At 37.3% G+C, this 27891-nt stretch overlaps 2 protein-coding genes across 4 annotated transcripts in view; both read right to left on the bottom strand.

Moving 5' to 3' along the window:
* Window positions 1–27891, bottom strand: part of HMCN1 (hemicentin 1) — a 506773-nt gene that overhangs the window by 78468 nt on the left and 400414 nt on the right. For all 3 annotated transcript variants that reach the window (XM_036867831.1, XM_036867840.1, XM_036867846.1), the window contains exons 69-81: window positions 25867–26063; window positions 19315–19396; window positions 17576–17712; window positions 13531–13672; window positions 12344–12488; window positions 11831–11958; window positions 11373–11529; window positions 9555–9676; window positions 9192–9356; window positions 7462–7569; window positions 6882–7019; window positions 6633–6767; window positions 3158–3427 (exon numbers count right to left, since the gene is read on the bottom strand). In XM_036867831.1, coding sequence (XP_036723726.1) covers window positions 3158–3427; window positions 6633–6767; window positions 6882–7019; window positions 7462–7569; window positions 9192–9356; window positions 9555–9676; window positions 11373–11529; window positions 11831–11958; window positions 12344–12488; window positions 13531–13672; window positions 17576–17712; window positions 19315–19396; window positions 25867–26063 — 1926 coding nt within the window. The remainder of the gene's footprint in view (window positions 1–3157; window positions 3428–6632; window positions 6768–6881; window positions 7020–7461; window positions 7570–9191; window positions 9357–9554; window positions 9677–11372; window positions 11530–11830; window positions 11959–12343; window positions 12489–13530; window positions 13673–17575; window positions 17713–19314; window positions 19397–25866; window positions 26064–27891) is intronic.
* Window positions 23934–24517, bottom strand: LOC118903131 (BAG family molecular chaperone regulator 1-like). Its single transcript, XM_036867857.1, has one exon. It carries the CDS (start codon window positions 24459–24461, stop codon window positions 23934–23936), a length of 528 nt encoding a protein of 175 aa, XP_036723752.1. The 5' UTR covers window positions 24462–24517.

Genomic DNA, 27891 nt, shown 5'->3' with positions numbered 1-27891 from the left:
AGAAGAGACAGTCCCTTCAATAAGTGATGCTGGGAAAACTGGACAGCTACATGCAAAAGAATGAAATTAGAACACTCCTTAACACCATACACAAAAATAAACTCAAAATGGATTAGAGACTTAATTGTAACACCAGACAGTATAAAACTCTTAGAGGAAAACATAGGAAGAACACTCTTTGACATAAATCACAGCAAGATCTTTTTTGATCCACCTCCTAGAGTAATGGAAATAAAAACAAAAATAAACAAATGGGACCTAATGAAACTTAAAAGCTTTTGCACGGCAATGGAAACCATAAACAAGACGAAAAGAGAACCCTCAGAATGGGAAAAATATTTGTAAATGAATTTTCAGACAAAGGATTAATCTCCAAAATATATAAACAGCTTATGCAGTTCAATATTAAAAAAACAAAAAACCCAATCCAAAAATGGGCAGACGACCTGAATAGACATTTCTCTGAAGACATACAGATGGCCAAGAAGCACATGAAAAGCTGCTCAACATCACTAATTACTAGAGAAATGCAAATTAAAACTACAATGAGGCCATGGCTTGGAGTTAAAGAGCAGAACTCCTGACTACCATTCTGTGACCGATCAAGAGACTAACAGTTAAAAACCTCAGCAGGCCTTGTTCACGACATGCAGAAAAAAAAGTGCTGCAGTTCAGATACCTCTGGAATTTTTCCACAGTGTCACAGGTTTGTAATAGTTGAAGCCCTACATTTCTAAGAATATATTTCTTGCTCAGTTGTTTCAGGCAAGCCCAAGACTTTGTAATTTTTAAAGGGCCCAAGATTTTTTTTTTTCAATAACAGACCAGCTTCTTTTTCCTGCAGTTACAGATGTAATTTCCTTTTTGTTGTCAAACATAAGGTACCAAATATGATGCAATAAATTGTTTTGAAAAAAAAAAAAAAACACTACAATGAGGGATCACCTCACACCAGTTAGAATGGGCATCATCAGAAAATCTACAAACAACAAATGCTGGAGAAGGTGTGGAGAAAAGGGAACCCTCTTGCACTGTTGGTGGGAATGTAAATTGATACAGCCACTATGGAGAACAGTATGGAGGTTCCTTAAAGAACTAAAAATAGAATTACCGTATGACCCAGCAATCCCACTACTGGGCATATACACAGAGAAAACCATAATTCAAAAAGACACATGCACCCCAATGTTCACTGCAGCACTATTTACAATAGCCAGGTCATGGAAGCAACCTAAGTGCCCATCGACAGATGAATGGATAAAGAAGATGTGGTATATATATATACAATGGACTATTACTCAGCCATAAAAAGGAACAAAATTGGGTCATTTGTAGAGACATGGATGCATCTAGAGACTGTCATACAGAATGAAGTAAGAAAGAGAAAAACAAATATCGTATATTGACGCATATATGTGGAACCTAGAAAATGGTACTGATGAGCCAGTTTGCAGAGCAGAAACTGAGACACAGAGGTAGACCAAAAACATATGGACACCAAGGGGGGAAAGCCACGGGGGTGTGGGGGTGGTGGTGTTATGAATTGGGAGGTTGGGATTGACATGTATACACGGATGTGTATAAAATGGATGACTAATAAGAAAAAAAAAAAAAGTAAAAATACACTCCCCTCCCAAAACAATAAATTTTGGAATTATTCAAATACATTGCTGAGAAATGGATCAATCTTAATGACATTTTTTAGAACAATTGGTTTCAGCAAAAATTATTTTTTTATGATTATATTAGTAAATATACAAAGACTATGTGAATGATTATATGCATAAACAATAGATAATATGGAAAAGCCAAAAATCTATTTTGCTGAATGGTATGTCATAAATATTCATTTTTCATTAATGTATGCTATATTTTTAGTATCTCCTTTATCCTGGTTTCCTTGGGGTTTATATTTCAACTTTTCTAATGGTTACAAAGTTGCAGTATTAGTACATTTACTTAAATTCATTCTTTTTCAAAATGAAAATTTTAAGGCTATGACTTTATATTTCATTATAGTTTTGGCCACACACCATACATTTTGATGTGTGGTGTCCTTATTTTTATTATTTTCTAAATAATCTGAAAATAAAACCATATTCTTTGACCTACTTGTTGACTAGAATGGTATTTTTTAATTTGGCTGGGGTTGGGATTTTGGCATTAAAAGTTCATTACACATTTCTAGCTTTATTGTGTTGTGGGCAGGAATTGTGGCCTATACTTTTAAATTATTATTAAAAATTTCTTTGTTGTTTAGTGTATGGTCAATTTTCGTAAATTTTCTACAAACACTTGAAAGAAGGAATATTATTTACTTGAAACTAAAGGACTAATGTGTATTAATTAGTTCAATTATATTAACTGAAAGCAGGTATAAAACTGTAGAAAATTCAAATACACCTGAAAGATAAAAAACAGCTTTCACAAATTTTTTAAAAAGGAAAAAGTAGAAACTCATCATTAAAACAAGAGTTACCTCTGAAAATAGTAGTTGGAAACAGTTTAATTCACTTATTGTGTCTTACCACTGATATTAATAGGTATTCTACCTTTAGTCTTAAAAGTATACAATTAAAAAAAGTAACAAAATAACAACTAAAATATTTCACTGCTGATCTTTAGATATTTTGTTAGTTGTCTGAATGCAAAGGAAAATATGGTATTTTTTCTATTATTCAAATATACCTGTAAATATTTTGCTACATACTTTAAAATAATGAATCAAATAGATCTCCAATTCTCATTAGATTCACATTACATTTATAATGTAGGTCACATGGTGATTAGTTTTGAGCCAAGATGACTTGCAACTTGAAAAGTAAAGCAGAAGAGTAACAAAACAAATGGACTCCTCATAAGCCAAATTAAAGATCCCAGTAATCACAATATGAGGGGATTGGCAACACATTAATTATCCTGGCTTTATTAATAAAATCTCTCTTTCTCACACACATATGTGCACACACAAATAAACACAGCCTACCAAAAACATATTTGAAGGGCAAGTGTACCTACATACCACATGCACACACACACTCCACTCTGGATTACTGCTTTACATTGTTTGGATTTTCATCGTATGTTCTTCCTGGTGGTTTTCTTTCTTTACCATGGTAATGTAGCACACTGAAATGATTTATGCTAAACAACCTACCATGGACAGTGAGCTTGGTGCTCGTGCTGCTTGATCCGGCCACGTTAGCTGCTGTGCACGTGTACTGGCCAGCGTCACCAGGCTGAGCAAATGCTATTTGCAGAGCTCCAGAGCTGAGGATGCGCTGGCGGATTGATTCCATAATTACGTGCCCATCTTTATGCCACGTGATGTCAGGTGGTGGGAGGCCATCTGCCTCACAGGGTAGCATGATGGGCTTATCCACAGCAATGATATATTCCTTAGGATGGGAGCTAATGACTGGAGGAACTAAAAGATACAAGGTTTGAATGTCATCTTAAAAGCAGGAATGTACCATTTACACACTACAGTATCACTCTAGCAAAGTGACGTCACATTGACAAGAAACAAAGCCCTGACTTTACCATATCATCACCAAAGGATTGCTATAGCTTGTTTGCGTTGGAAAAGAAAATTCATTGAACCCACTGTAGAAAATTATTCTCTATCTAGTTAACAAATACAAAAGATAATCGATTTTAAATAAGGATATAAACATGTACTCGTGAGGGATTTCATGTCTAGAAAACTTAGACTGTGTTGACAGAGGTATTTTCTTTAACATACATGTATTGTGATTCATCAGCTACTTAAAACTTCCAAAATAGACCTTTTCAAGGTTTGGAAATTGTTCACCTGCTCAAAGATCTTTTTATTCATGCATTTCCTACAGTGCTTATGATCTCATATACAGTGGCCATATTTAACAAGGTATTTTGTTAATGAATAAAGGAATAAAGAAGTAGAATATGGAAAAGAATTACAATTAACCCTTGAACAAAGCAGGGGTTAGGGATGACGACCCTGTGTGCTACCGAAAATCTGAATATAATTTATAGTTGGCCCTCTGTATCCTTGTCTCCTCTGTATCTGTGGTTTTGCACCTGCAGATTCAACCAACCTTGGATTGTACAGTAATGTAGTATTTACTACTGAAAAAAAATCCACATATAAGTGGACCTGCACGGTTCAAACCGTGTTGATCAAGGGTTGACGGTATATAGATAGAACTCTTTCCACTTCTTCAGAAAATGGTGGAAGGACTTATGATTAGGATTTCTCTTCCTAGTGTTTACAATAGATTACACTAAGGATATTCTACTGAGCTTTTCTTACCCTTTCCTGCCTTGGGGCCATTGCACAGGCTGCCCTCTCTTCCTTGGACACTCTGCTACTTTTACATGGCTCATCCTAGCTCATCATTCAGGTCTCAGCTCCAGTGGTACCCGCCTCAGCTCCAATAGTATCCGCCCCCCAAGTAGTTGTTAAAGCTTACTTTAACCACTAGTGTAAAGTGGTCCCCACATTTTCCCATTTTGGAATATTGAAATGCTGTTAGTTGTTCAAAGTGTTTCTTTTTCTTTTTTGAAAAAAAGTGTTTCTTTTTTTCATATCAATAGTTTTAATCAATTAGTGAAGGAAAAAACCCTCACTACTTCTTTTCTATGACCTCAGTGTTGTCAAAACCAATGAATATTTCTTGGTCATCATCCTAACTGACCTCTCGCTTGCATTCAAAAAGCTGTCTACTCCCTTCTTGAAACACTGACCTCTCCTAGCCTCCATCTAGTTTTCTTCTGTCATCTCTTCCCTCTCCTTTGTATTCTTTTCCAGTGTTCTCTCTTTTCTCAGACCTCTTAACAATGCAGAGTCCTGGGGCTTTATCCTTAAGCTCTTTTCGGTCCAAATTCTCATCCAGTCTTGTAGACTGAAATACCCTGATTACTTCCAAATTTATATCTTAGACTATACTTCTCCCTTGAGTTCTGAATTCATAAATATTCAACGCTTTTTGACATCCCTGCTAGATTTCTAATAGTTTCCCACATCTAACATGATTAAACAGAAATCACGCTTTCCTTCCTCCCAAACCAGTTCCTCCCCTTGCATCCCTCACAGCACTATCTCCATCACTAGCTCAGGCCCAAAGCCCAGGAAGCAGCGTTAACTCTTCTCTTTTCCTAACCTCCCAATCTGATTAATCAGCAATCCTGGCAATTACATCTCCAAAGAGTTCTTGAATCCACCACTTCTTTTTCATTTTCCCCTGCAACTCACACACCCACTCGCACTCCCAGCCAGACTGTATCACATGATGCCTAGAGCACTTTACTAGTTCTTCCAGCTCTAGCCTTTTTCTCGAAATCTAGTCCGATTTCTCGAAATCATTATCTACACACCAGCAAAAGAGGTCTTCCTAAAACCAAACAAGAGTCTTGGTTAAATCATTAAAAGGCTTCAACATCGCACACAGAAGGACATCTTACCCCTCCTCTGGTCCTTCGGGCACTCCGTGCACTGGTCCCACTTTCTCTTCTGACCTCCTTCACATTTTGCCAGCCTTCCCAGGTTCATTACTGTCAGCCACACTGGCACGCTTCTTTTCTTACCCTTTCCTGCCTTGGGGCCATTGCACATGCTGCCCGCTCTTCCTTGGACACTGCTACCTTTACATGGCTCATCCTAGCTCATCATTCAGGTCTCAGCTCCAATGGTAACCCCCCTCAGCTCCAATGGTACCCCCATCAGTAGGTTAAAGCCTACTTTAACCACTAGTGTAAAGTGGTCCCCACATTTTCCCATTATTCTCCAACTCAGCCTTTTGTTTTCCCTCTGCATAGCATATGTCAGAATTTATCATAATTTCATTTATTTGGTAGTTTCATTTTTTTCCTTCTCCACACTATAAGGAAAGGATCATATCTATAATGGTCAATGTATTTCTACTTATTATCCCAATAAACACTTGTTAAAGAAGTGTTGAAAAATACAAATAAATTAGATTTACAATCTGCAGGTAAGTGAGCTTTACTACAGTTATTAATTCACCATAAGAAAATCACACTACAAGGAAATTCAAATCAGCAATGCAAACTGAGCAGCTCGGAACCCATTTCTAGGTCACGTCTTGATCCACAAAAACAGTGCATGTAAGATATGAACATTACATCAAGAAAATATAAGTTAAATGTGAAAAAAACCCCACTGTCTTCAGAACATTTTTTTCCATCAAGCTGGTTTAATTGCAATTATGATTTATTTTTTTGTTTCATGACTCTTATTGGTGATTCTTTAAAATTTAAAACATTTATGATTTGTTTTTTAAGTGGATATCACAATCCAGTATTTTGTAATGTATACAAAGTAGTATTACAGAGAGAATAGTTTTAAAAATCACCTTAAATATGTGCTACAACGAAAGTACCAAATAGAGGTTCACAGAAATCCAAAATATCATGAGATGCTTCAGTTTTCTTATACAAATAATGCCCCAAAACACCCAAGCACTAACTTTTTTCCTTCATAAGGTTAATAGAAAAACATATAGGATAACATAAACTAAGAATGTTAATTAAGAACGATGGCGGCATCATTACTTTAGGTATATGAATTTTGATATACACTATTATAAGCATCTTTGCAATGAAGACATAGAGATTTATTATTTAGGTACCTTGGACATTTAACTTGATTTTGCCCAAGGCTGTACCAGCTGGATTCTGAGCCACACACATGTAAGTACCAGCATCCTCTCTGACAGCTCTGGAGATCTGCAAGCCACCACGAGGAAGAATTGCATGGCTTCTACCTACATCATAGTTACAAAAGCAGAGTGAGAAGAATTTTTATTTTCATTAAAAAATCATATCGACTTCTGAATTATAAAACTGAGTTGCCATTATTTTCTTGATTGAAACGGTACCTGAAGTGATGACATTGATACCTTCCTTTTGCCAAGTGATGAAAGGACTGGGAGTCCCTGTTGCTTCACATGGTAATAAAATGGGATTGTTTAGAATGACGGCTAGTTCACTTGGCTGAGGCTGAATGATTGGAGGCTCTATAAGAACCAATCAACAGAAATAAGCAAAGGCTCTAGTTAGTAGCATAAACGTCTACAGTAGCCATGAGGTTAAACATGCCTGAATTCAGAATTCCAAAATATTAGTGATTTCATTGTCCCAGGGAAAAGCAAATAGCGGCCATATCACATTTTTTGAGTCTTGTTATACTATAGCCAGTTTCCATTAGAAGAGCTCCATAGAAAAGACTAAAATCAGAAACAGATCAGAAAAATTCAAGAAGACAAATAATTTAGGGGTTGTTTTGTGTGGTTTGTCATCTGTATGTTTTCTTTAATCTATTGAAGAACACCTATCAGGCTTTCCTATCCCCAAAATATTACTGTGGTTTATGACTCTGGACGGTACCAGCTGTCAAGAATAAACATGACTTAAAAAAGTACAACAGCAAAATTTTAATGAATAAATAACCTTTCATACCTTGGACATAAAGGCTCACATGTCGATGTGCAGAACCAGCTGCATTCCTGGCAACACAAGTATATCTTCCAGCATGGTTTAATTGAGTGGCAAATATTTCAATTGCTCCTAAAAAGGAAAAATTTTTCATGCACAGTGCATCCCTGTTTTTCTGGTTTGATAAACCACATCTCTTTGATTTTGTGTGAGTCTGTCCCCCTAGCACAGTAGTGCGTGGCTTGTACCCATACTTGTACTCCCTGTGCTTACCTACCACAGTATTTTTTAAAAAATCACTATTAACAGCTGTATTTAGGCAAAACTTACAGACCATCAAATTCACTGATTTAAATGTACAATACAATGATTTTTAGTATATTTACAGAGTTGTGCAATTATCACAATTTAATTTTAGAAAATTTCCATTACGCCAAAAGAAATCTCACCCCACTTATAGTCCCGCCTCACTCTCAACCCCAAGTGTAAGCAATCAGTAATTTAATTTCTATATATATTGGCCTTTTCTGGAAATTTCATATAGATGGGATCATACAGAAGGCTTTTGTGTCTGATGTCTACTGTGATCATAGTTTTTGAGTTTCATCTGTTGTAGCAGGTGTCAATAGTTTTGTTCCATTTTATTGCTAAATAGAATTCCATCCTGTGAATTATCCACATTTTGTTTATCCATTCACCAGTTGATGGACATTTACATTGTTTCTATGTTTTTGGCTATTGTGAATGATGCTGTATGAACATTTGCATATAAGTCTTTGGGTGGACATATGCTTTCATTTCTCTGGGTAGAGACCTAGGAATGGAGTTGCTGGGTCATATGGTAACTGTTTAACATTTTGGGAAAGTTCTAAACTGTTTTCTTAGCACAGTACTTTGTGCTGAAGAGTAGTTAATTTATATTTTATGATTTTAATTGCTACCCATTTATGCAGATTTCTGAGATAGCCAAAATACTATGCTTTGAAAGCCAAGTTCCACCCTGAGAACAAATCTTTCATTATTTCCCTTCTCCTGAAGAAATAAACAAATTCTCTTAGAATAATATGCCCCCACTCATAAAGCCTCAGGATGTTAGTTGCTACTTTAGTTTATCTCCAGTGTACCTCCCCAATGCAGGATGAATTTCCAGAAACACAAATGTGAATCACTTATACTTTCATTTAGGTGAATTTTTTTCTCTTTAATATTATAAAATTTTCAATACTTAAATTCTATAAATGATGGTTACTACCACCCTCAAAAATTATCCATATCATAGCACTTAACACCCAGCCCTACTTGCTAAATTATTGAAACCTTAAAAGCAAGAACCCTGTCTTAGTTTTATATCCTCAGAAACTCAGTGGAGTTTTTAGCCTATTTTAGGTACTAAATGTTTGTTGAATGAATGGACATTCTACTTGGCCAATTAAAGAAGTGTGGTTCACTCAAAGGCAACCAGTAAATTTGTTAAACCTTAGGTTTAGTACATACGCACATAAAATCCCAGTGGTCATGCTTAATATATTCTTATCAGTCCTAGATATTATTTGTTATTTTGTTTTTAGACTTTTTTTCTATCCCTTTCCCAAGTTCCCCCTCCCCACTCTTAAGTGCATTTTTTCCCAGATGCCTAAGCCCAGGAATGCAGATGTACTTTATTCTTTTATTTTGGTGCAACAGAAGTCCAAGTAAGGCCATCCAGTAAAAACGAATCCAACCAATAGCTGTGTAATCACTGAGCTGGGTCTTACCTGAGGACAGAATTCTATAGCCCTCTCCTCTGGGAAGCAGTCTTATACCATTTTTCGCCCAGTGAATTGAGGGAAATGGAACTCCTGAAGCCGTGCAGGTGATCACGGTGGGGCTGTGTGTGGTTACTAGGAAGTCAGTAGGCTCATCAGCTATGGAAGGTGGAACTAAAACAAAAACAACAAAAAGAAAGAAAACTACATGTTCCCAACCCTTACAGATTTCCAAAGCCTCCTCATATATCCTCTTTCTACACTGAAAGTGAATGCTTGGTGAGTGGAAAAGGAAGCTCTCTTGTGAAGTAGAGGAATGATGGAATGATATCATTGTAATAACTTTCAGTCCACATAGTAAGCCAGTTCTACCTTGGACAGTGAGATCCACAGTTCTCTTATCCTCTCCCGCATCACTTGTCACAGTGCACTCATAGGTTGCAGTGTCATCCACAGAAGGGGAAATAATTACTAGTGAACCTGAAGACAGGAGCCTAGAAGAGAGATTTCAAAGTAATGAGGTGCTTTATATCAATTTTCATAAATGTTTCTAGTTGGTTCAACATGGTACTATCTTGTGAATTGAGGGAAATGGAACTCTTTCCTCATGTTAAAATGAGCATCATTTTATGCATCAGACTTTAAGTTTATATGGCAGTGGGTTAATAGGACCTCACCCATGACATCTGCAGGAAGCAGTGGTGTGGAATGATTGTGTGAAGAGGGAATCTTGAATTTTCTGAATGCTTATAACATAATCAACCATGTTCTCCCAGGTGAAATACAGTGAAATGAGCACACTGATGATAGCCATTGTTGATTGACCATTGAACACATTCCTGGCACCATCTCAAATGCTTCACATTAATCATCTCTAAATTTCACAATAACTTTGCAGATTGGTATTTGATTATTTCTACTGACAGATGGGTAACTACAAGTCTGTCTGTCTTGCACTTTTCCCTACTTCACACGTCTCCTTACATGTGGTGGATACCTTGGAGATGCATAGTACATAAATCAAAGAGTCTTTTCCTTAACTTTGAATCAACTCAAAACTAAAGTGATCTGAATCACTTCAAATGTTCAGAAGGTTGAGTAAATACACATACATTATTTAAAGTAATCTAATGAATCACTTTGCTGTACAGCTGAAACTAACATAACATTGTTAATCAACTATGCTCCAATATAAAATAAAAATTAAAGAAAATATGTATCAAAATGAAAAATCAATAAATCTTTTAAATTTCCAGTGGTTGAACACACTAAAAAAATTAAAGTAATCTAAAGAAGAATATCTGTATTCTTACTTCAAACTGTGCAATGATGAATGGAAATGATTTGATTCAATGGAAACATACTTGACCTGCTTTTTTATTCAAGGGCATTGTACATTTTCCCCATAGTATATGCTTCCAAGTCACTAAACTCCCAATGCCAAAAGATTAAAAGGGTGAGAAAGAGGGAGAAGCAACAGAGTTTCAAGTGAAACACTCCTAGTTTCATATTTCCTGATGTATCAGAACGAATATTTGTTAAGGTAGGTCTATGAGAACATTTGCTTTCAGTACTATGGCAAATCTTTTGCAAGATATCTATTAACTTGAGATACAAGAAATGATGCTTATCTAAAGCATCAGAAATTCCTAGTTTTTTTTTTTAAAGGTTAGTCTTTAAAAAATATGATGTCATATTAAGAGCAATGGTAGTCAAGCTGGAAGAATACAAAAAACTGGGAGAAAATGCTGTTCTTCCTCCCTCCACATGCTGCCAAATACCTATGCTGTATTTCAAGGTATAAAATTTGATTTTTATTCTGCAACTAAAACTTGTATTATTTCTACAGACTAGTTTTTCTTTTATACCAAATGATGTTTTTATCTTTTGTCTTTATAAAATTCCAAAAGATACTAAAAAAAAAGCAGAATGGAAATCTAATCTTTTAGAGCTCAGACAGTTATCTACAGGACTTACGGATAGAGAAGTTGCACCTCTAATTCAGAAATAAGATTTTAGGCTGAAAAACTAATTCTATAGTAAGAAAAAAATAATATGCTCTCTACATACTAGCGAATTCTTCATACTTTATATATTTGTTGTCCCCATTGATAGAGTTTAAATGTTAATTCTTTTAAAAAATATGTTTCTAAATAACAGGTGGGATTTTCCAGTTAAATTATTCCTTACCGGTATGAATTCTGATTTTGATCCACATTAAGAAGATGCCCATTTTTTCTCCAGTTGACTGATGGTTTCGGTATCCCAGTAGCCTCACAAGCCAGAGTGGTTTGAACATTTACTGTTACAGTTATGTTGGTAGGACCCAGAGCAATAGATGGAGGAACTAAAACGAAGTCACCATGTAAGAAACACGTTCAGCAAATAGTATGCCATTCGAAGTATCTCTGCCAAACTGAAATTAATCATTGCTAACTTGCTTTATAGTTATGAACACAATAAGGTTCTGTGAATTTACACAGTGTTGTGATGATACGCTTCATAATGGGTCTTCACTGCTCATAATATAGTGTAATACATTTAAATAGCACTAGATATGAAGGTCTTTATGTTATGACCTTACTGGTTTAGGCTACCAAAGAACATCTGACCCAAAGATTGGATGTTGTTCATAAAAGTACATTTACCATGGACTTGTAAATCTATTCGCCTGCGATCTGTTCCAGCAGCATTGGTAGCCATACACAAATATCTCCCACTATCAGTCACATGTGCTGACTGGATGTGAAGGAATCCATTTTCCAAGATGGAGTATCTATAAGAAAGATCACAAGTGAGGTCCTCCAGATCAGCCTTTCTGATTATGCACATTTTGACTGAGAGCATTATAAAATACCCAGTTAAATCCATTTTTAGTCCTTTTCCTACTTCAGAAGTTTATAATACCCTTGGTGGAAAAAAAAAGGATATTCTGCAAAGGTGCACAGCAGATGGGCTTGTGATCTTGGATAGATTATAGTCATTACATTTTGAACATAAGCCTTAGGAATTATGCTTTTAAAATACTATATTTTGATTCTCATTTAAGATGAAGAGACTCATTTTAGAATGAAAAGACCCAAATAATGCATTGGATCAAAGATTTAAAAACTTATATTTCAGTTCTTACAGTATTTTTTATCCTTTTCCAGAATTGTTACCTTGCATGATTCTCAGATAGAACAGCTCCATCCTTTCTCCATGTTATCCTTGGGGTTGGCACACCTTCCGCAAAGCATTCCAATACAGTTGACTTATTTAAGTGAATGACAAGACTCTGGGGGCCACTCTTTATGCTTGGAGGAACTGCACAAGAGATGCATGTGGAAAACTTCCTTTATATCAATAACATAGCCTGAACTAAGAATCTTAAGAGGTAATACAAAGTGAGATTTGAGTCAAATGTATGGCTTTGCCTACAGCTAATTCAGGTTAGTATAAATAGAATTGGGGTTTAATTCCTAAAGTCTAATTCAAGATAAGATTTTATTTAAAAATTTACTTAAAAATGAAGAGTAAATGGGTGGGGAAGCTTTAAATCCCTGATGTGGTGTATGAAATCTGGCTTTCTAATGAAAGAGGCTTGAATAGAATAAAAGTCAGCTCTGGTATGATACAAATTAAAGATGATATTTCTTGTTTCTCTTTGGCCAAATAATGGTCAGAGAATGTTAATACTGGAACAACTTCACTTTAAATAAAGGATAGAAAGTCGGCTGTTATAACAAAGCACATCTGTGATTAATCATGCAAGTCTCAGAGTGTGTGTATTTTATTAATCATTGAATTCATATGGGAATAGAAAACTTGAATTTTAATTTTAGTGTTAGAGATATTATCTGCCTGGGTCACTCAACTTGTAAAGTTTCGTATATTAAAAATCCAAACAGACGGTTTTGAAAAAGTCTGTATCATATTCTTGAAATTTGGCAGATTTTAGTGTTTAGATTTTATATTTGAGAAAATTACAGTCCCATTGACAGTCTCTGTCTAGCACATATATAATCAAACATCAACATCAACAAAGGTGACTAAATAATTGGCTACTTGTCATCCAGAGATTTAGTGTATTAACTTCTCCAATGGCTCTGATCTGAATGACGCAAAACATCAGGATACGCGGATAACAATTGGACATATATTGTCCTCTAAGAGAAATGTATCTTTTTTTTTGGAAATTGAGTTAGTTTGAATATAGTGATAGTACAAATATCACATGTTGTCTTTATGAAAAGAAATAAGCACAAGAATTTGTTTAGTATGCTCATAAAAAATAAAAATGTTATCATCTCTTTAAATGCCCTTATCTAAATTTTTAAATTGCGAAACAGTGATTAATTTTTCTTACCATTTACAGTGAGAATAAATTCTCTTGTAGTCTTTCCTGCAATGTTGCTGGCAGCACAGGTATAATTGGCTGTATCACCTAGATCTGCATTATTAATTTGCAAGTATCTCCCTCCAGATAGGATTCTTACTCGAGGTGTTGCCTGGATTCAGCAAGTAAAATATACCATTAAAATGTTGGACAAATAAAATAAAATATTAATCATCAAAAGTAACTAGAGTGAACTGTAGTGCACCTGTCTCCCAGTATCTTTGCTCCCCCCACCGCTATCCTGGTATCAAAAACTCTTGGGAAATATTTCTATGAATGTAGTTAAGGCAAGAGCACAATCAATGTCTCCAGTTCTTCACAGTGATGGCCACAATGAACCTCTCAAGGATGAAAAGTTGTCTCGGGTTGGGCCCATTTGAGCTCCCCAGAAAGACACTGCTGGAAGTGTTGGAATAAGGCATATTTTTACTGGAATCACTGGTAGTGAGGATGACATAGCTTGGTGGCAGTCTTACCACCATGTGGGGACAGCTTGCTCTGAATCTAAGACATAAGCAGAGTTGGGATTCAGAGAAAGGACCGAGATGCTTGACTACATGGTTAGAGCCTCTGGATCTAGTAATGCCTAAAGCTTAAGTTCACCAATTACTATAGCTAATAAATATCTTTTTTTTTCCATTTAAATTATTTTGAGTTTGAATTCTGTCACTTAAAGCTGAAAGTTTCCTGACTAATAAATTAACTTTGGTTAACTTATAGGAAATAATTATCCTTCAACATTTTTAACATAAGTAAATAAATGACTTTAGTCTACAAATATTTATTAAGCACTTATTTTGCATCCAGGCATGGGACCAAGAATTATGAAAATGCAGAGACCTATATTGAAATGAAATACTGAAATATAATGAAATCTAATCTCTGTTATAATGTCCAATTGGGGATTGTTCATAAACTTTAAAAAATGCCAGGTAACATCAAAGATTGATATTTTCTGATTGTGCCTAAGTGGAACTACTTCAGGAAGAAACCAAATAAGATTTTTCTACCATATGGGTTCTGTCCCAGATAAACATATATTTCTAATGAAAAAAGTTGTTCACGCTAACATAGACAGTTCAGGTCAATTTATCTTGAAAGTCCACATATTTTCTCTAGGCCTTTCCTTGCTACAGGGGCTATTAGTCGTAAACTTTTATTACTTCTGATGAGAATAAGTGATTTCTTAAACATACATGGTAAGTTCTACAAAACATATTTTAATTTTGATATGGGTATAGCAGGATTTTAGGCTAATAAAAAAATTCTGAGTTGATTCTCATGTCTTTCTTCCATGAACATCAGTTAAGTTCTGCTAACTTATTCAGTCTCACTACAATTTTCTCTGGTTCTCTTCTCATTTACTGCCAGTGATTCTTCCAAATTTGATTTCTTTCCTCAGATAGAACATCATTCTCAGCTGATGACCTTAATTCCTACTTCATTGAGGAAATGAAAGCCAGGTGCCACAATTTCTCCCTCTCATCTCTTGCATATGAATGCAACCTTCCTTCCTGTTTTTCCATCTCTGTGGCAAAAGGTCAACGCTTCTGTCCAAGGCTAGTCTCTTCACCTGTCACCAGGGTCCCAGCCCTTCCCCACTCGACACATTTAGTCCTGTATCTTCCATCTCTTTCAGTAAATAAGCATATACAAATCTCTTTTGTATTTAAGTAACAGTCCACAATCATTTCCACTTCCTCTTCTTTAACTCCCCCAGACAGCTGTAACCTGTCTTCTACTTTGATCACTCTATTGAAGAACCGTTGTTCAGATCTTTAATCAAGTCTATGTATTGCCAAAGCCAGTGAATACAACTTAATTTGCATCTTAACATGGACTCTGTTAACTGCTCCCTCTCTCTTCCTTGGCTTTCAGTACACCAATGTCTCCTATATTTAATCTTATTTCTCTGAGTCCTCATTCTCAGTCCCACTCTTCTCTTCTTCCTTTGCTCACCTTTTAATTGTCAATGTTGCCTTAGGCTTTATTCTCATTTACTGGTCTTCTCACACTGTGTGCTTTCTGGTTGACCTCATACAAACCGATGGCTTCAGCAACAGGTTACACCATTGAGGACCACCAAATCAAAGATGTTTTTGATGAAATATGGACCCATATTTCTTAGTGCTTCTTAGAAGCTCCACTTGGATAATATATAGGTAATTTAAACTCAAAATATCTATAAAACTGGACTCATTTTTTCCCCCATAACTGTTGAAATCAGTCTGTCCCAGTACTGACATCACTTGGTCATATCTGAGATTAGCCTGAATTTCTGTATCATCAACATGCACTCAGTCCCTATCTGAACACCTAATGGTCTACAGTGAAATGCACACATGGGAGATAAGACTATGGAGGAAAAGTCAGAGCATGAAGGGCTTTGTGAGCTAAGCTGGGCAGTTTAACCCGAATCCTGAAATCTATGGAGAATCATCAAAGGATTTTAATCAAGGTCTACTTCAACCATACCAAGCTACCTGCAGTTCCTGGGACAGCAGCATTCCTTTCCCTGTAATGTCTTTGTACATGTTATCACCTATGTTTGGAATCCCCTTCTCCTTTCTCACCCAACATCTACCCAACATTTAAACTGAACTCACCCTTTCCAAGAGGCTCCCCTGGGCTATTCCTTACCCTTCAGTCTGGATTACTTGCTTCTCCCCTCTGTTTCCATAAAATGCTGTATATCCCTCTAAGATATTGTTTACTGAATATCAGCGGTATCAATTTTCTACATTTGATATACTTCTGTATATTTTCAGATAGTCTGTGAGCTCCTTGAGGATCAAGATTATTCTCAGGGGCAATCATAGTTCCTAGCATTATAATAGGCACACAATAAATAGAAAAACTGAGGCACGGGACTGTTAAGTGATATGCATGATGATTTAACAAGGAAGTAACTCTCAGAACCTAGTCTCTCTGTGTTTGGCACTTGTGTGATTTGATGATGGCGAAAGTCTTTCTGCCTTATGTATTAGGGACACAATTTCCTTTTATTTAGGCACAGTGTACCACAATAGGTTATACTAACAGGATGAGGAAGAACAAAGGAGAAACAAAAGAATAAGTAAGTACTAGGATGAGGACAATCAGAGCATTCAAAGTCAAGGCTTTGAGCGAACCCTCAAAGCCTATTTAGGATTCTGGGCTGTGACACTATAGGGCAGCAGACAGGTATCACCTGAGCATGGGAACCTTTAAAGAGCCAGTAACTGTGTTTTCAAAGATTCCAGTCCATATTCCTGGTGTTGCACAGATCCTTGGGGTCACTCCTGAGGACCAAGTTTTGACTAGGGAAATTCAGTAATAGGTTTGCCCTAGGGAGTTGGCAGGAAAGGTCAGGTCTTTTGAGACTCTGATGGTTTCTTCCCTCTCAAGTAAAGACATAAATGGTACAGATGAACCTATTTGCAGAGCAGGAATAGAAAGGCAGATGTAGAGAACGGACATGTGGACACAGTGCGGGAAGGGGAGGGTGGGATGAACTGGGAGATTAGGTTTGACATAAATACACTACCATGTGTAAAATAGATAGCTAGTGGGAACCTGCTGTGTAGCACAGGGAGATCAGCTCAGTGCTCTGTGATGACCTAGATGGGTGGGATGTGGGGGGAGGGAGGTCCAAGAGGAAGGGGATATATGTATATATATGGCTGATTCACTGTACAGCAGAAACTAACACAACGTTGTAAAGCAATCATACTCCAATAAAAAAAAAAAGACATAGCTGAGTGTTTTAATTCAACTTTAATCTATGGTCTCCAGGAGATATATACTTGGGCCAATTTACAGAGTATATGAATCAAAATACCTGTCTTTTGCCTCATAACTAGCTACTAACTACTCAAAGAAGGCTGAGAAAAAGGTTGATTAAAGGACCCTGTGCCCACCCCTGTAATGTTGAGTAACTAGTAATCTGACATTGTTTGGTTTTATCTCCCTAGCAAGGACTCTATTGCTGATTTTTTTTTCTCACAATGAATCTGTGGAATTTAGCAAGATTTACCTGTAACCGTTCTCCATTTTTAAGCCAAGTGATTACAGGTGGGGGCACTGCATCCGATTTGCATTCCAATGTCACTTGTCTGTTCCGTAACACAGTGAAATCCTGGGGCTCATCAGTTCCAGCAATATTAGGGGGGACTGGGCATGAGAACAAATACACCAAAGGCTTTTAATAAACAGGATATAAAATGATCTGGATTATCTGAGGTGTTCAACGAATGTTGCTTCTGCTGTATGAAATAAAAAGCATAAACTTAAAACATTACTCATTCAATTTATAGTACAATGATTACAAATAGTAAAAATTTTTTTACCTTCCTCAGTACTTTCACATATATTAAGTAATGAAATTCTTCCAATGGCCACATAAATGACAGGATAAGTAATATAATCACATTTTATCACCTTTTAACAGATAAAGAAACTAAGTACCAAGAAGGGATTCCTTGTCTAGCTCTACACTTGGTAATAATTTTCTCTGAACATCATATTTTAAAACTTCTAAATTAGGGTCTGCCCATTATAATATACAGAAATATATACATTTTTCTTAATATGCAGAAAGGGGGAGGGGCAAAATAGGGGTAAGGAATTAAGAGGTACAAACTACTATGTTTAAAATAAATAAGCTACAAGGATATATTGTAAAGGGAATACAGTCAATATTTTATAATAACTTTAAATGGAGTATAATTTATACAAATTTTCAATCACTATGGTTTACACCTGAAATTAATATAATATTGTAAATCAACTATATCACAATTTAAAAATGTACCTGTTTTATATGACTCATATACACAATTTACATGTCAATTAGTGGCAGGTCTAATTTTTTGTGTAGGACTGGCGGGGTGAGGGGAACACTCCTATATTACGCCAGCCCTACAGTTTGTGTTGCCTAGTCGTTTAGGCTATGAGGAGATAAAGATCTTCCGTTAAGTTCTTTTAATGTTCCTCTCCATGAAGAGTAATTCCCATTTCTATGTCAAAATAGTATCGGCCACAGTCTAATTGGCCTAACTTTTCTAGAAAGTAATTTGGCCTTAAATGTGTGTGTGTGTGTGTGTGTACATGCATGCGCGGGTACTTGCATATAATCAAGTAAATATACCTACAGAAATTTATCAAAACAAAATAATTAAAGGAAGAGGCCAACACACATGTACAAAGATGTCTATAATAGTGTGGCTTATATTGGTAAAAATACAAAACAGCCTAAATATCCAAAAATAAGGAATGTATTAAATAAATAATGGCATATTCACAAAATGGGACATCATGGAATCACTAAAAAGTAATGTTATAAAAATACATTTTTTGACATGAAAACATGTTCACCATACCACTAAGTAAGATATAAAAAGTTAAATACTATATGCTGTATGATCACATTTCTGTGACAATATTTATATGTAAAAAGGTCTTATCTTTGTGTGATGAGATTATGATTGATTTATATTTTTTTTATAATTTATATTCTATGATTTAAAATCAATGAATATGAATTATTTGTGCAGGAACAAAACAAATAACTCAAAAAATCCATTAAACTATTCCCAACAATAGTTTAATGGACTACTGTGATCAAATATATACATCAGATTTGCAAAATACATTTTTCCTAATATATAAACATAGTTTTATGATATGTTAGATAGTTGCTCTATGTTCCATGAATTATGCCTTTTAATTAGGTATTAATGTATGATGGACTGCAGGACATTTTGACAACTTTACCATGCACTCTCACTAAATATTCTTTATCATCATCTCCTGCAGGACTGGATGCCAGACACGTATATCTTCCTGTATCTTCCACCTATAAAATTCGAATAAGTGAATGACACAATGTTAACATGCTGGTTTTGGTGATGAGAATAAGCATCTATTAGAATGAATATAGAAGTCTCACACAAAGCAAGATATCGTTAAGAGTACAGTAATAAAATTTAATAAATGGTTTTAACATTTGTGATTAAATGTAACTTATACATTTAATCAGTTAAGTGTCTCAGTTACATTTGATACTGATACTGAGCATGGCTTGACATCTCTGTTACATGTAAATCTATGTATTTGACATAGATTTAACAGGGTTTTGGTATTTGATCTCAGAATGTTTGCATATTAGGTATATTTAATGATCTCAGAAAGGGCAGATACATATAAGACCTACCACCATACATGACAAACTAGATACTACTCAGTATTTATTGAAGAAATAAGTATTTATGAATTTAAATTGCAGACTGAAAATTCTACTGGAGTCTTCTTGAAGAAAATAAAATACAATAACCAACCAATCAACTAACCAACCAAAAAAGTAAATAAAATATCAGGTTATTTTAATAAAGCGCATTAATACCACATTTTTAATCTACCTTTGATATACATGGTGAAACAAAATAGCTATATTATGTAATTTGGCTGTAAATAGGTCAGGCTGACAGCAAAATCTACTATTTTCTGACGAAAACCAGAAACATTTCTTTAAAAATCTCCATACATAGTTTCCACTGGAAGTGTTAGTCTTCATTCATATTTGACATTGTGTAGAGGATGTCTTATGTATGTGTAAAGGATACACTGAAAAACAGATGATCTTACTACTGTGAAAAATATATTCTGGAAAAGTAGAAAATCCTGTTTTCATTTATTTTATTACTTGAATACTCCTAGAACACTGGGAATTTTAAACTTCTTACATTCAAAACTGACTTTATAGATTATGGAAAAACGTTTTGGTAGGCTGCAAAAAGTCCACTGAAAAAATTTAAGACTAGTATGTTTGGAAAATTACTAAATATGACTTTAGAAGAATGACTGTCCTTCAATTAAGAATTGGAAGTGATGCACTACTGCCTAGAGAATAATTTCTAAATTTCTCCTCATATCTTTCAAACCTCTAAAAGTCAACTCTCACTCCACAAATTCAGTTTATTCCCAAATCATATTGCCCCCTCCACTTGTCGTGACCTAGCCAAATTTGCACCATCATTCATGATTGTTTTGAGATCTTGCCTTCTCCAAGAAACATTTCCTGACAACTTATACCCTTCTGAATATTGACAGCTACTATTAGTAGCTACATTTCCTAAAGTGTGTTCTGTTAATAGGATGTTTGAAAAATTATAGTTAGGTTTCTTTGGAGTAAGATTTTGCAGAGTTGTTGACATGCATTATGGCTCACAAAGGAGAGGAAGGTACAGTATATAAAGTTTTTCAGATCTACTTGGTCAACAGAATTTTTCTCCCTTTGGAATAAATGACAGAATGAGGGTTTGATGGAAAATGTCTTAGCAAACTCTTGTCTTCACCACACAATTGGAATTTGCAAAGCATCCATTAGGTAGCAGGCATAACTACATGCTATAAATACGTACACAAAAAAGACACAGGTAACTAAGATATAATTTAGTAATAAGTGCTTTAACAGAGATATGTACCAAATGTTGTGAAAACACAGAGGACCAGAGGAACCAAGAGTAGTCTTGGGACTTGACAGTATTTAATTTTTCAATTCTATAATGTTTTTAATGGTTTTCTTATTGTTTTCCTAATTTTGTCATATGTAGTTTTATTTTTCTTAGAAAACTGGAAACTTCTTGAAGGCTGAGAAACGTCTTATGTATTACATTTGTATTCTCCACAAAAGCTAGAATGTGTGGATCACCATTTAACACTCTATGGAAGCTTTGTCTTGTTTTGTTATAACATAACTTTTCCTTCTTACATTTAAGACCTAGTGTAATGTGGCCTTAATTTCCCTCTAAAGCTTTATTTACCATGATTCCTGTATACTTATGGTTCTAGTGCACACACTTCCCTGTCTCCATGCTATTCCCTATGTTACAAAATTTTTTCTGCTTCTTTTTTGGTCTGTTGAGATTATAACATTCAAGGGTTTTGATTCAGTATGTGGTTTGACAGTTGGACCTGAGTTTTCTCTGGGTTATTGAAGTGCTTGACAGAGGGAAGAGGGGAATGGAAGGTGTGTTCTCCTTGATGTTAGAAACAAGAACTGGGCTGGGTTCCACTGGCTATGCTTTTTTTTTTTTCATTCTCCAAAAATTTATTGAGCACCTAATGTAAACCAGACAATGTGCTTGAAATATACTGTTAACAAGACGAAGAAGCTCCTTAACCCAAGGAACTCACAGTCTAGCCTAAAGGCAAATATTAATCGAATAATCCCACAAATAAATCATCATAGATCATGATAAATGCTGTTTATTGTAAAAAGTCATGACAAGTTGTGACAGGATATCACCCGAGGGCTTGATGTTCTCAGATAGTAGTAGGTGAGGTTTCTCCATGGAAGAGACATTTACGTTCTGAAGGATGAACAGGAGTCACCTAGGACAGGGGTAGGAGTATGGGAAAGACGGCGTGGAGGTGACCAAGCACAGGAACAGTGTGTGCAAAGACCCCAGGGCGGGAGAGGGCACAGAGCACCTGAGGGCCTGAACTAGACCAGAGTGGCTGACAGCAGAGAACAAACAGGACAGTGGCCCGAGATGAGAAGGGAGCAGGGTAAGGACCTTGGCCTTTATCCCAAGAGAAATGGGGGCCACTGAGGTTTTTCAGCAGGGGACTGACATGATAAGATGTGTACTTCATGATCACTCAGCTGCTCTGTGGAGAATGAACTGGAGAGGGCCAGAGGGGAAGTGCAGAGGCCAACATGGGAGATAAATAGAAGGAAAAGAGAAAATGAGAGGGTGTGAGCAACCCCATGTCAGTTGGGAGGCAAACCGGTAGAGATTAAGAACATGGGCTCGGAATCAAGCTGCCCAGTTTGTGTCCTGGCTTTGTTACTTACTCTATGATCTTGAGCAAATTACCTAAGCTCATCTCTAGACTTTGTTACTTACTCTATGATCTTGAGCAAATTACCTAAGCTCATCTCTAAAACAGGGATAGTATCTGTCTATGTCCTAGATTGTGTGAGGATTAAATGACAAATACACCTCAAGAACTCAGAATGGTATCTGGCACACAGGAACCTGCTGTGGCCCAAGGCCACACGGCTACTACTAGAAACAGAGAAATACTGGACTGCTTTGATTAAAGCTGGGGCGGGGGTGGGCCGGGCCCCGAGCCTCATCCACTTGTTCACCCCTAACCACCACCTTGTCCTAGTCCCACCCACGCAGCCCTAAATGCCTGGGACTTCACAGACTCCCTCTCTGCCAAAGAAGGTTGGCCTCAGAGTGGCCTGTTGGGAGCCCGTCTCCTGGGCACTGTGTGAAAAAATGGGGTGACGGCAGCTGACCCGTTTAAGAGTTCTGGCACGCAGGGCCACGCTCAACTTTATAACATAACTAGACTAGAACCTCAGAAGGCTTTTGCTTCCCTTACTTCATCTACCAAAAAGAAAAAAAAGTCTAAACACTCTTCTGCTTGCTGATGTCTATATAAACTGTTTTATTTTTTAAATAACGATGAAGGGGAAAAAGGCCACAGAACAGACAAAAATAGCCTCGAAGGAACTCGAAGGAAATGTAGATCTCAGAAGGGTACGGTTAACAGAAATGTCTTTGAAGGAACTCCTGAGAAGTGGCCCTCACTACCTGCCTGCTTTATGCATTCTGTCTCCCCTCTCTGCCCCTCCTAAGCCATGGTTCTGATCCGGTTTCGAGCAGAGACTTAGTCAACTCTGGGTTCTAACCTCCTAGAGATTTGCTTGGGGACAAGGAAGTCCATGTATCAACCACAGGCCCCAGTCCAGGAGCGGCCCCCTGAGACCTCACGACCTGTGGCTGGTCAGGGTCACTGCGGGGTGAAGTCAGGGTCTATGAACCCACAACCCAGCCAGCTGTTCCAGAATTAGGTCACAATGAGAGATCCTTGCACTCCCTGTGTGCCAAACACCTGTCCTGAGCCATTCCCAACATTCCTGACCAGACGCAACCTCCTGGTGATTCTGGTTTACACAGATGGGACCATGGGATCATGACGGCAAAACAGCCTCACGTATCTGAAGACCAGGATAGCTGATAAACCCGGAACTACCCCAACGACAAATGAGAGCTCTCACCAGCCCAAAGAAAGCACCCAAAGGTCAAAAAAGCTGGGAAGACTTGGGCAGGGGAGGCCCTCTCCAGACAAGGTGGGCTGCTGGACAGCACAGATATACAGACAGAACGAGAAACCGACAGGAGCGCTAAAGATTGTCCAGACGATACTTGTTCATTGGCGGGGGTGGGGGTGGGGGGGAGATAAGGGGAGGGAAACTGGCAATCGGCCAGTTGTCCCCAGCTGCCCCGGGGAAAGCACGTAACTTCTGTTCCGGAGAGACCAGAGCTGGTGGAGCTGTTCTTCAGGGCAGCACAGCCTTCTCCGCCGCACCTCAGTCAGCCGGGGCCAAGTCTGTGGACTGCCGTCGCTCCGTCTCCTGGGATGCTCTGCTCCACTGCGCCACACTCGGCTGGGAACACCTGAATCCTTTTCACCAAACCCTTCCTTTTCATTCTACTGTCTTTGCAATTTTCTGGCAGAATTAGTGTGCCGATCTCTCCCAAGATCTTCATGAACTGCTCGATTGTGGCTTTCACCCTCCCATCGAGTTTGCAGAGAGCTTCAGCTTGCAAATCCTTGGCTAGTAAACCCTGCTGGATTCCGGAAAGCTCTTTAGTCCACTCTTCCAGTTGGTCAGCTATCGTCTCCACAGACTTCTCCAAATCTTTCAACTTCTTTAGTTCAACTTCTTCCTCTGGACTGTTCTTTTCCCCAGGTAACATGACCCGGCAACCATTTCGTATTCCAAGTGCTGACACCGGCGTCCCCGTTTCCTTCAGAGATTTTCCCTTAAATATGGGTTTCTGAAAAGGCAGCGGGACCCCTGTGGCCTCTGCAAAAACCTGGGCCAGGTCTTGGACCATTGGTTCACTACAGCCCTCTTGCGTGATAACTTGAAGATCGTGCTTCTCATTAATGTGGGTGATGGTCCCGCTGAGCTCGGCAGCCGCCGTTCCCTCGCTCCGGGCCGAGCGAGGCCGTGGTTTCTTCTACACCCGCGGCCTGCGAGCGCAGGCGGCGGCGCCCCTGGTGGATCCGGCCGGCATGCCCTCTGGTCGCACTCCGGACGGCTGATCGCTGGGAGGGAGGCGGACCGGCCTCGGCTGCGCGCACCGACTGGGGCGGCTCTCGGGGGAGGAGGGGGTCGCCTCGCGGTCTCCGCGCGCCGCCGCGCTCCGCCGGACCCATGCTTTGGCTACGCTTTTGAACCAGACCCAGGATTGAGACCAGCTCCATCACCGAGCAGTGGTTAAGTACTTGGCAGGTGAATACTTAATCTTTTTCTGTGTCTGTTTCTGGATTTGTAGAAAGGGGATAAAGACACTGCCTCACAGAATTGTCATGATGGTCACGGGTGTGATAGAGCCCATAGCTGAACATAAGACTGACACGATTTACAACCCTTAGATCTCTTTTCCAGCTCCCTTTCTTTTCTGTTTCCTCAGTGAAAATGTACATGAAATATGATTAAATAATGTATTATTCTACTTTTAAAGAAATGATGATTATAATAACAATAAAATCAGCAACAACAGCAATCATACTAACTTCGTTTTAGCACCACTTCATGCCCGTGGCACCAGTCTAAGCACATCAAGTTAGACTGTCTCTAAAACCCCGAGTATATACGTTCAGTATTATTACTGTTTTTATCCCCAGTTTACAGATGAGGGCGTTAAGGAACACATGCATATTTGTAATATAAGGTTTGCCTTTGTTTGTAGAACAGTATATTGTTACAATAAGACATCCCAGACATACTTCTCTTTAATATATTTACATTTCAGATTAATTTCCTTAAACACAAACTAAAAGAACAATTTTATTGAATTGATCATTTTTTGAAAAATTGTGTCTCTTCAGATTTTCACGTCTGAGATTTCTTTCTAGAGATCAAAAGTGCTCTCTGAAGCCTCACATATATGTATGTTGGATAGCTTTTTGCCATTTCTGTAAAGAGCTACATGGCACAAATAAGGGCTTCGGGAAATATGTTATCACTTATAGAACTGTGAAAACTTGCAAAAATTAATGTGAAGGTAACTTGCTTTCTTCTGTGTTTAATATGATAATTTCACTTCTTCCTTCTAGGCATGTTACTTTCTAAGTGTCTACCCAATCATGCATGTCATACACCCAATCTACCATTGCTGAAGTTACAGAGATCTGTGATATATTCAGACTCCAAGACAACTTCTCCAACATTTCTCATAGATTAGCAAGTAAGAAGTTTAACCCGGAAAATAATTGTATGAACTCTGAACTTACCTGAGCACTAGATATTCGAAGAACCTCTCCTCCTCCAAGAGTTTGCATCTGATCCACCTGTGGAAGGGGTCGTCCGTCTTTCATCCAGGTAATTTTAGGAGATGGGATTCCAGAAGCAATGCAGGTAAGTTCAAGTGGATTATTAACAATTACTGACATCTCTACAGGTTCTTCAGATCCATTGATATGAGGTGGTTCTATTTAAAAGGAATGAAAAACAACAACAAAATAAACTTGCTGTTTGATAAAATACTGCAGATTAGAAAAACTTTAAAATTCAACTCAAATTTATGTTCGTACAATGCAAATTGATTTGAACAAGGATACCAAAATAATTCCTAGATGTTATTATCATTTGTCACTGGAACTATTTTTTTTTTTGCAATTTATTTAGGGACAATTTATTAAATGCCAGCACTATGTAAGTCTGTGCATTATCTTTTCATTGGTACTATTTTTTTAAAAAAATAGATTTATTTATTTATTTATTTTTGGCTGCCTTGGGTCATCATTGCTGCGCGCGGGTTTTCTCTAGTTGTGGTGAGCGGAGGCTACTCTTCGTTGTGGTGCGCGGTCTTCTCATTGTGGTGGCTTCTCTTGTTGCGGAGCACGGGCTCTAGGCGCATGGGCTTCAGTAGTTGTGGCCCGTGGGCTCCGTAGTTGTGGCTCGCGGGCTCAGTAGTTGTGGCACATGGGCTTAGTTGCTCCGTGGCATGTGGGATCTTCCCAGACCAGGGCTCGAACCCAGATTCCCCACACTGGCAGGCGGATTCTTAACCACTGCGCCACCAGGGAAGTCCCTACTGGCACTATTTTAAAAGAGATGGATCATGCCTGTGATAGATCATGAAGTAAATGGCAAGCCATTAAAGGTAATTATAGCTCAGCAATTGGGATTCAGATAATTAGAGCAGTCTTACTTAACTGTAAAGATTTGAAAACTATAAAAACTAAAGTAATCTTGTACTATTTTTAAAAGAGAGTTACTTAAATATAGTAGTGTATTTTTGCACCTTTTAAATATCTATTGGTTCTACAAAAGCAATGGGCAAATGCTATGGAATTTTGCAATCATTTTTTCCGTGCAGAACTTTAAGAGGAAACAATGACTAAGCAGAAGAAAAAACAGTTATATTTGGGGACCATTTCTGTATAAACCACATTTGTTATGTCTGGGCAGAAATAACTTCCTTTTTTGTTATTTATACTTCTAAATTACCTTTCTCAAGAGGATGTTAAGGAATCTAAACACTTGGAGGAAACAGTAAAGTTTCTTAGTCCAACTATTCCTAAGTTTAGGAATCACTTTAAAACAGATTTCCCTTACATAGATCATTCAAATTTTCTATTAACGTTTCCAGCTTACTATTTCACGAGGCAGCAAAAATAGCTGTTGGACAGCTCCAAGGATTAGCTGTGTGTGTGTGTGTGTGTGTTTGTGTTTAAAGTCAGGCACATAGTTTAGAGCAGAGGTTCACAGAAGAGGATCTGGAATCAAATAGCCTGAATTTGGATCTTAGCTCCAACAATTATTAGGTTAGTGGATTTGGGCAAATCTCTAAAATAAATATAGTACTATTATTTAACAAATAGAATTGTGAGGATTCAATGAAATAATCTATAAACTACATTTCTTTTGTGTTTCTGAATCTGCTTTATTTTATAATTAAAGGTTTTAAGAAAGTTATAACTACTACTAAGTCTACTACATCTGTTGGCGTTATTATTAAAAGCTGCCTCCTAAAAGTTTGTATCTTTGGTCCTCGTTTTCCTTTCTGGAAAAAGATAATATATTTAATACATTATAATTAAGAAGTCAGAGTTTCTTAACTATGGTCCCACATGACTACTCTTTTTCACTTTCATGCGTCTTATTGAGTTTTGCTGTCAAAATACATTTTCTTAAGTGCATTTTAGATCAATCCAAGATTTCTTGGTTAAAAGATGTCAGTGTCTCCATGTTGCTCATTGAATTAAATACAAACTCCTCATTATGGCTTCCAAGCCTTCCACAACATAGCCTCA

The sequence above is a fragment of the Balaenoptera musculus genome, chromosome 1, assembly GCF_009873245.2.
Source record: "Balaenoptera musculus isolate JJ_BM4_2016_0621 chromosome 1, mBalMus1.pri.v3, whole genome shotgun sequence".
Lineage (NCBI taxonomy): Eukaryota > Metazoa > Chordata > Mammalia > Artiodactyla > Balaenopteridae > Balaenoptera > Balaenoptera musculus.
This window is presented reverse-complemented; position numbering and strand designations above follow the sequence as displayed.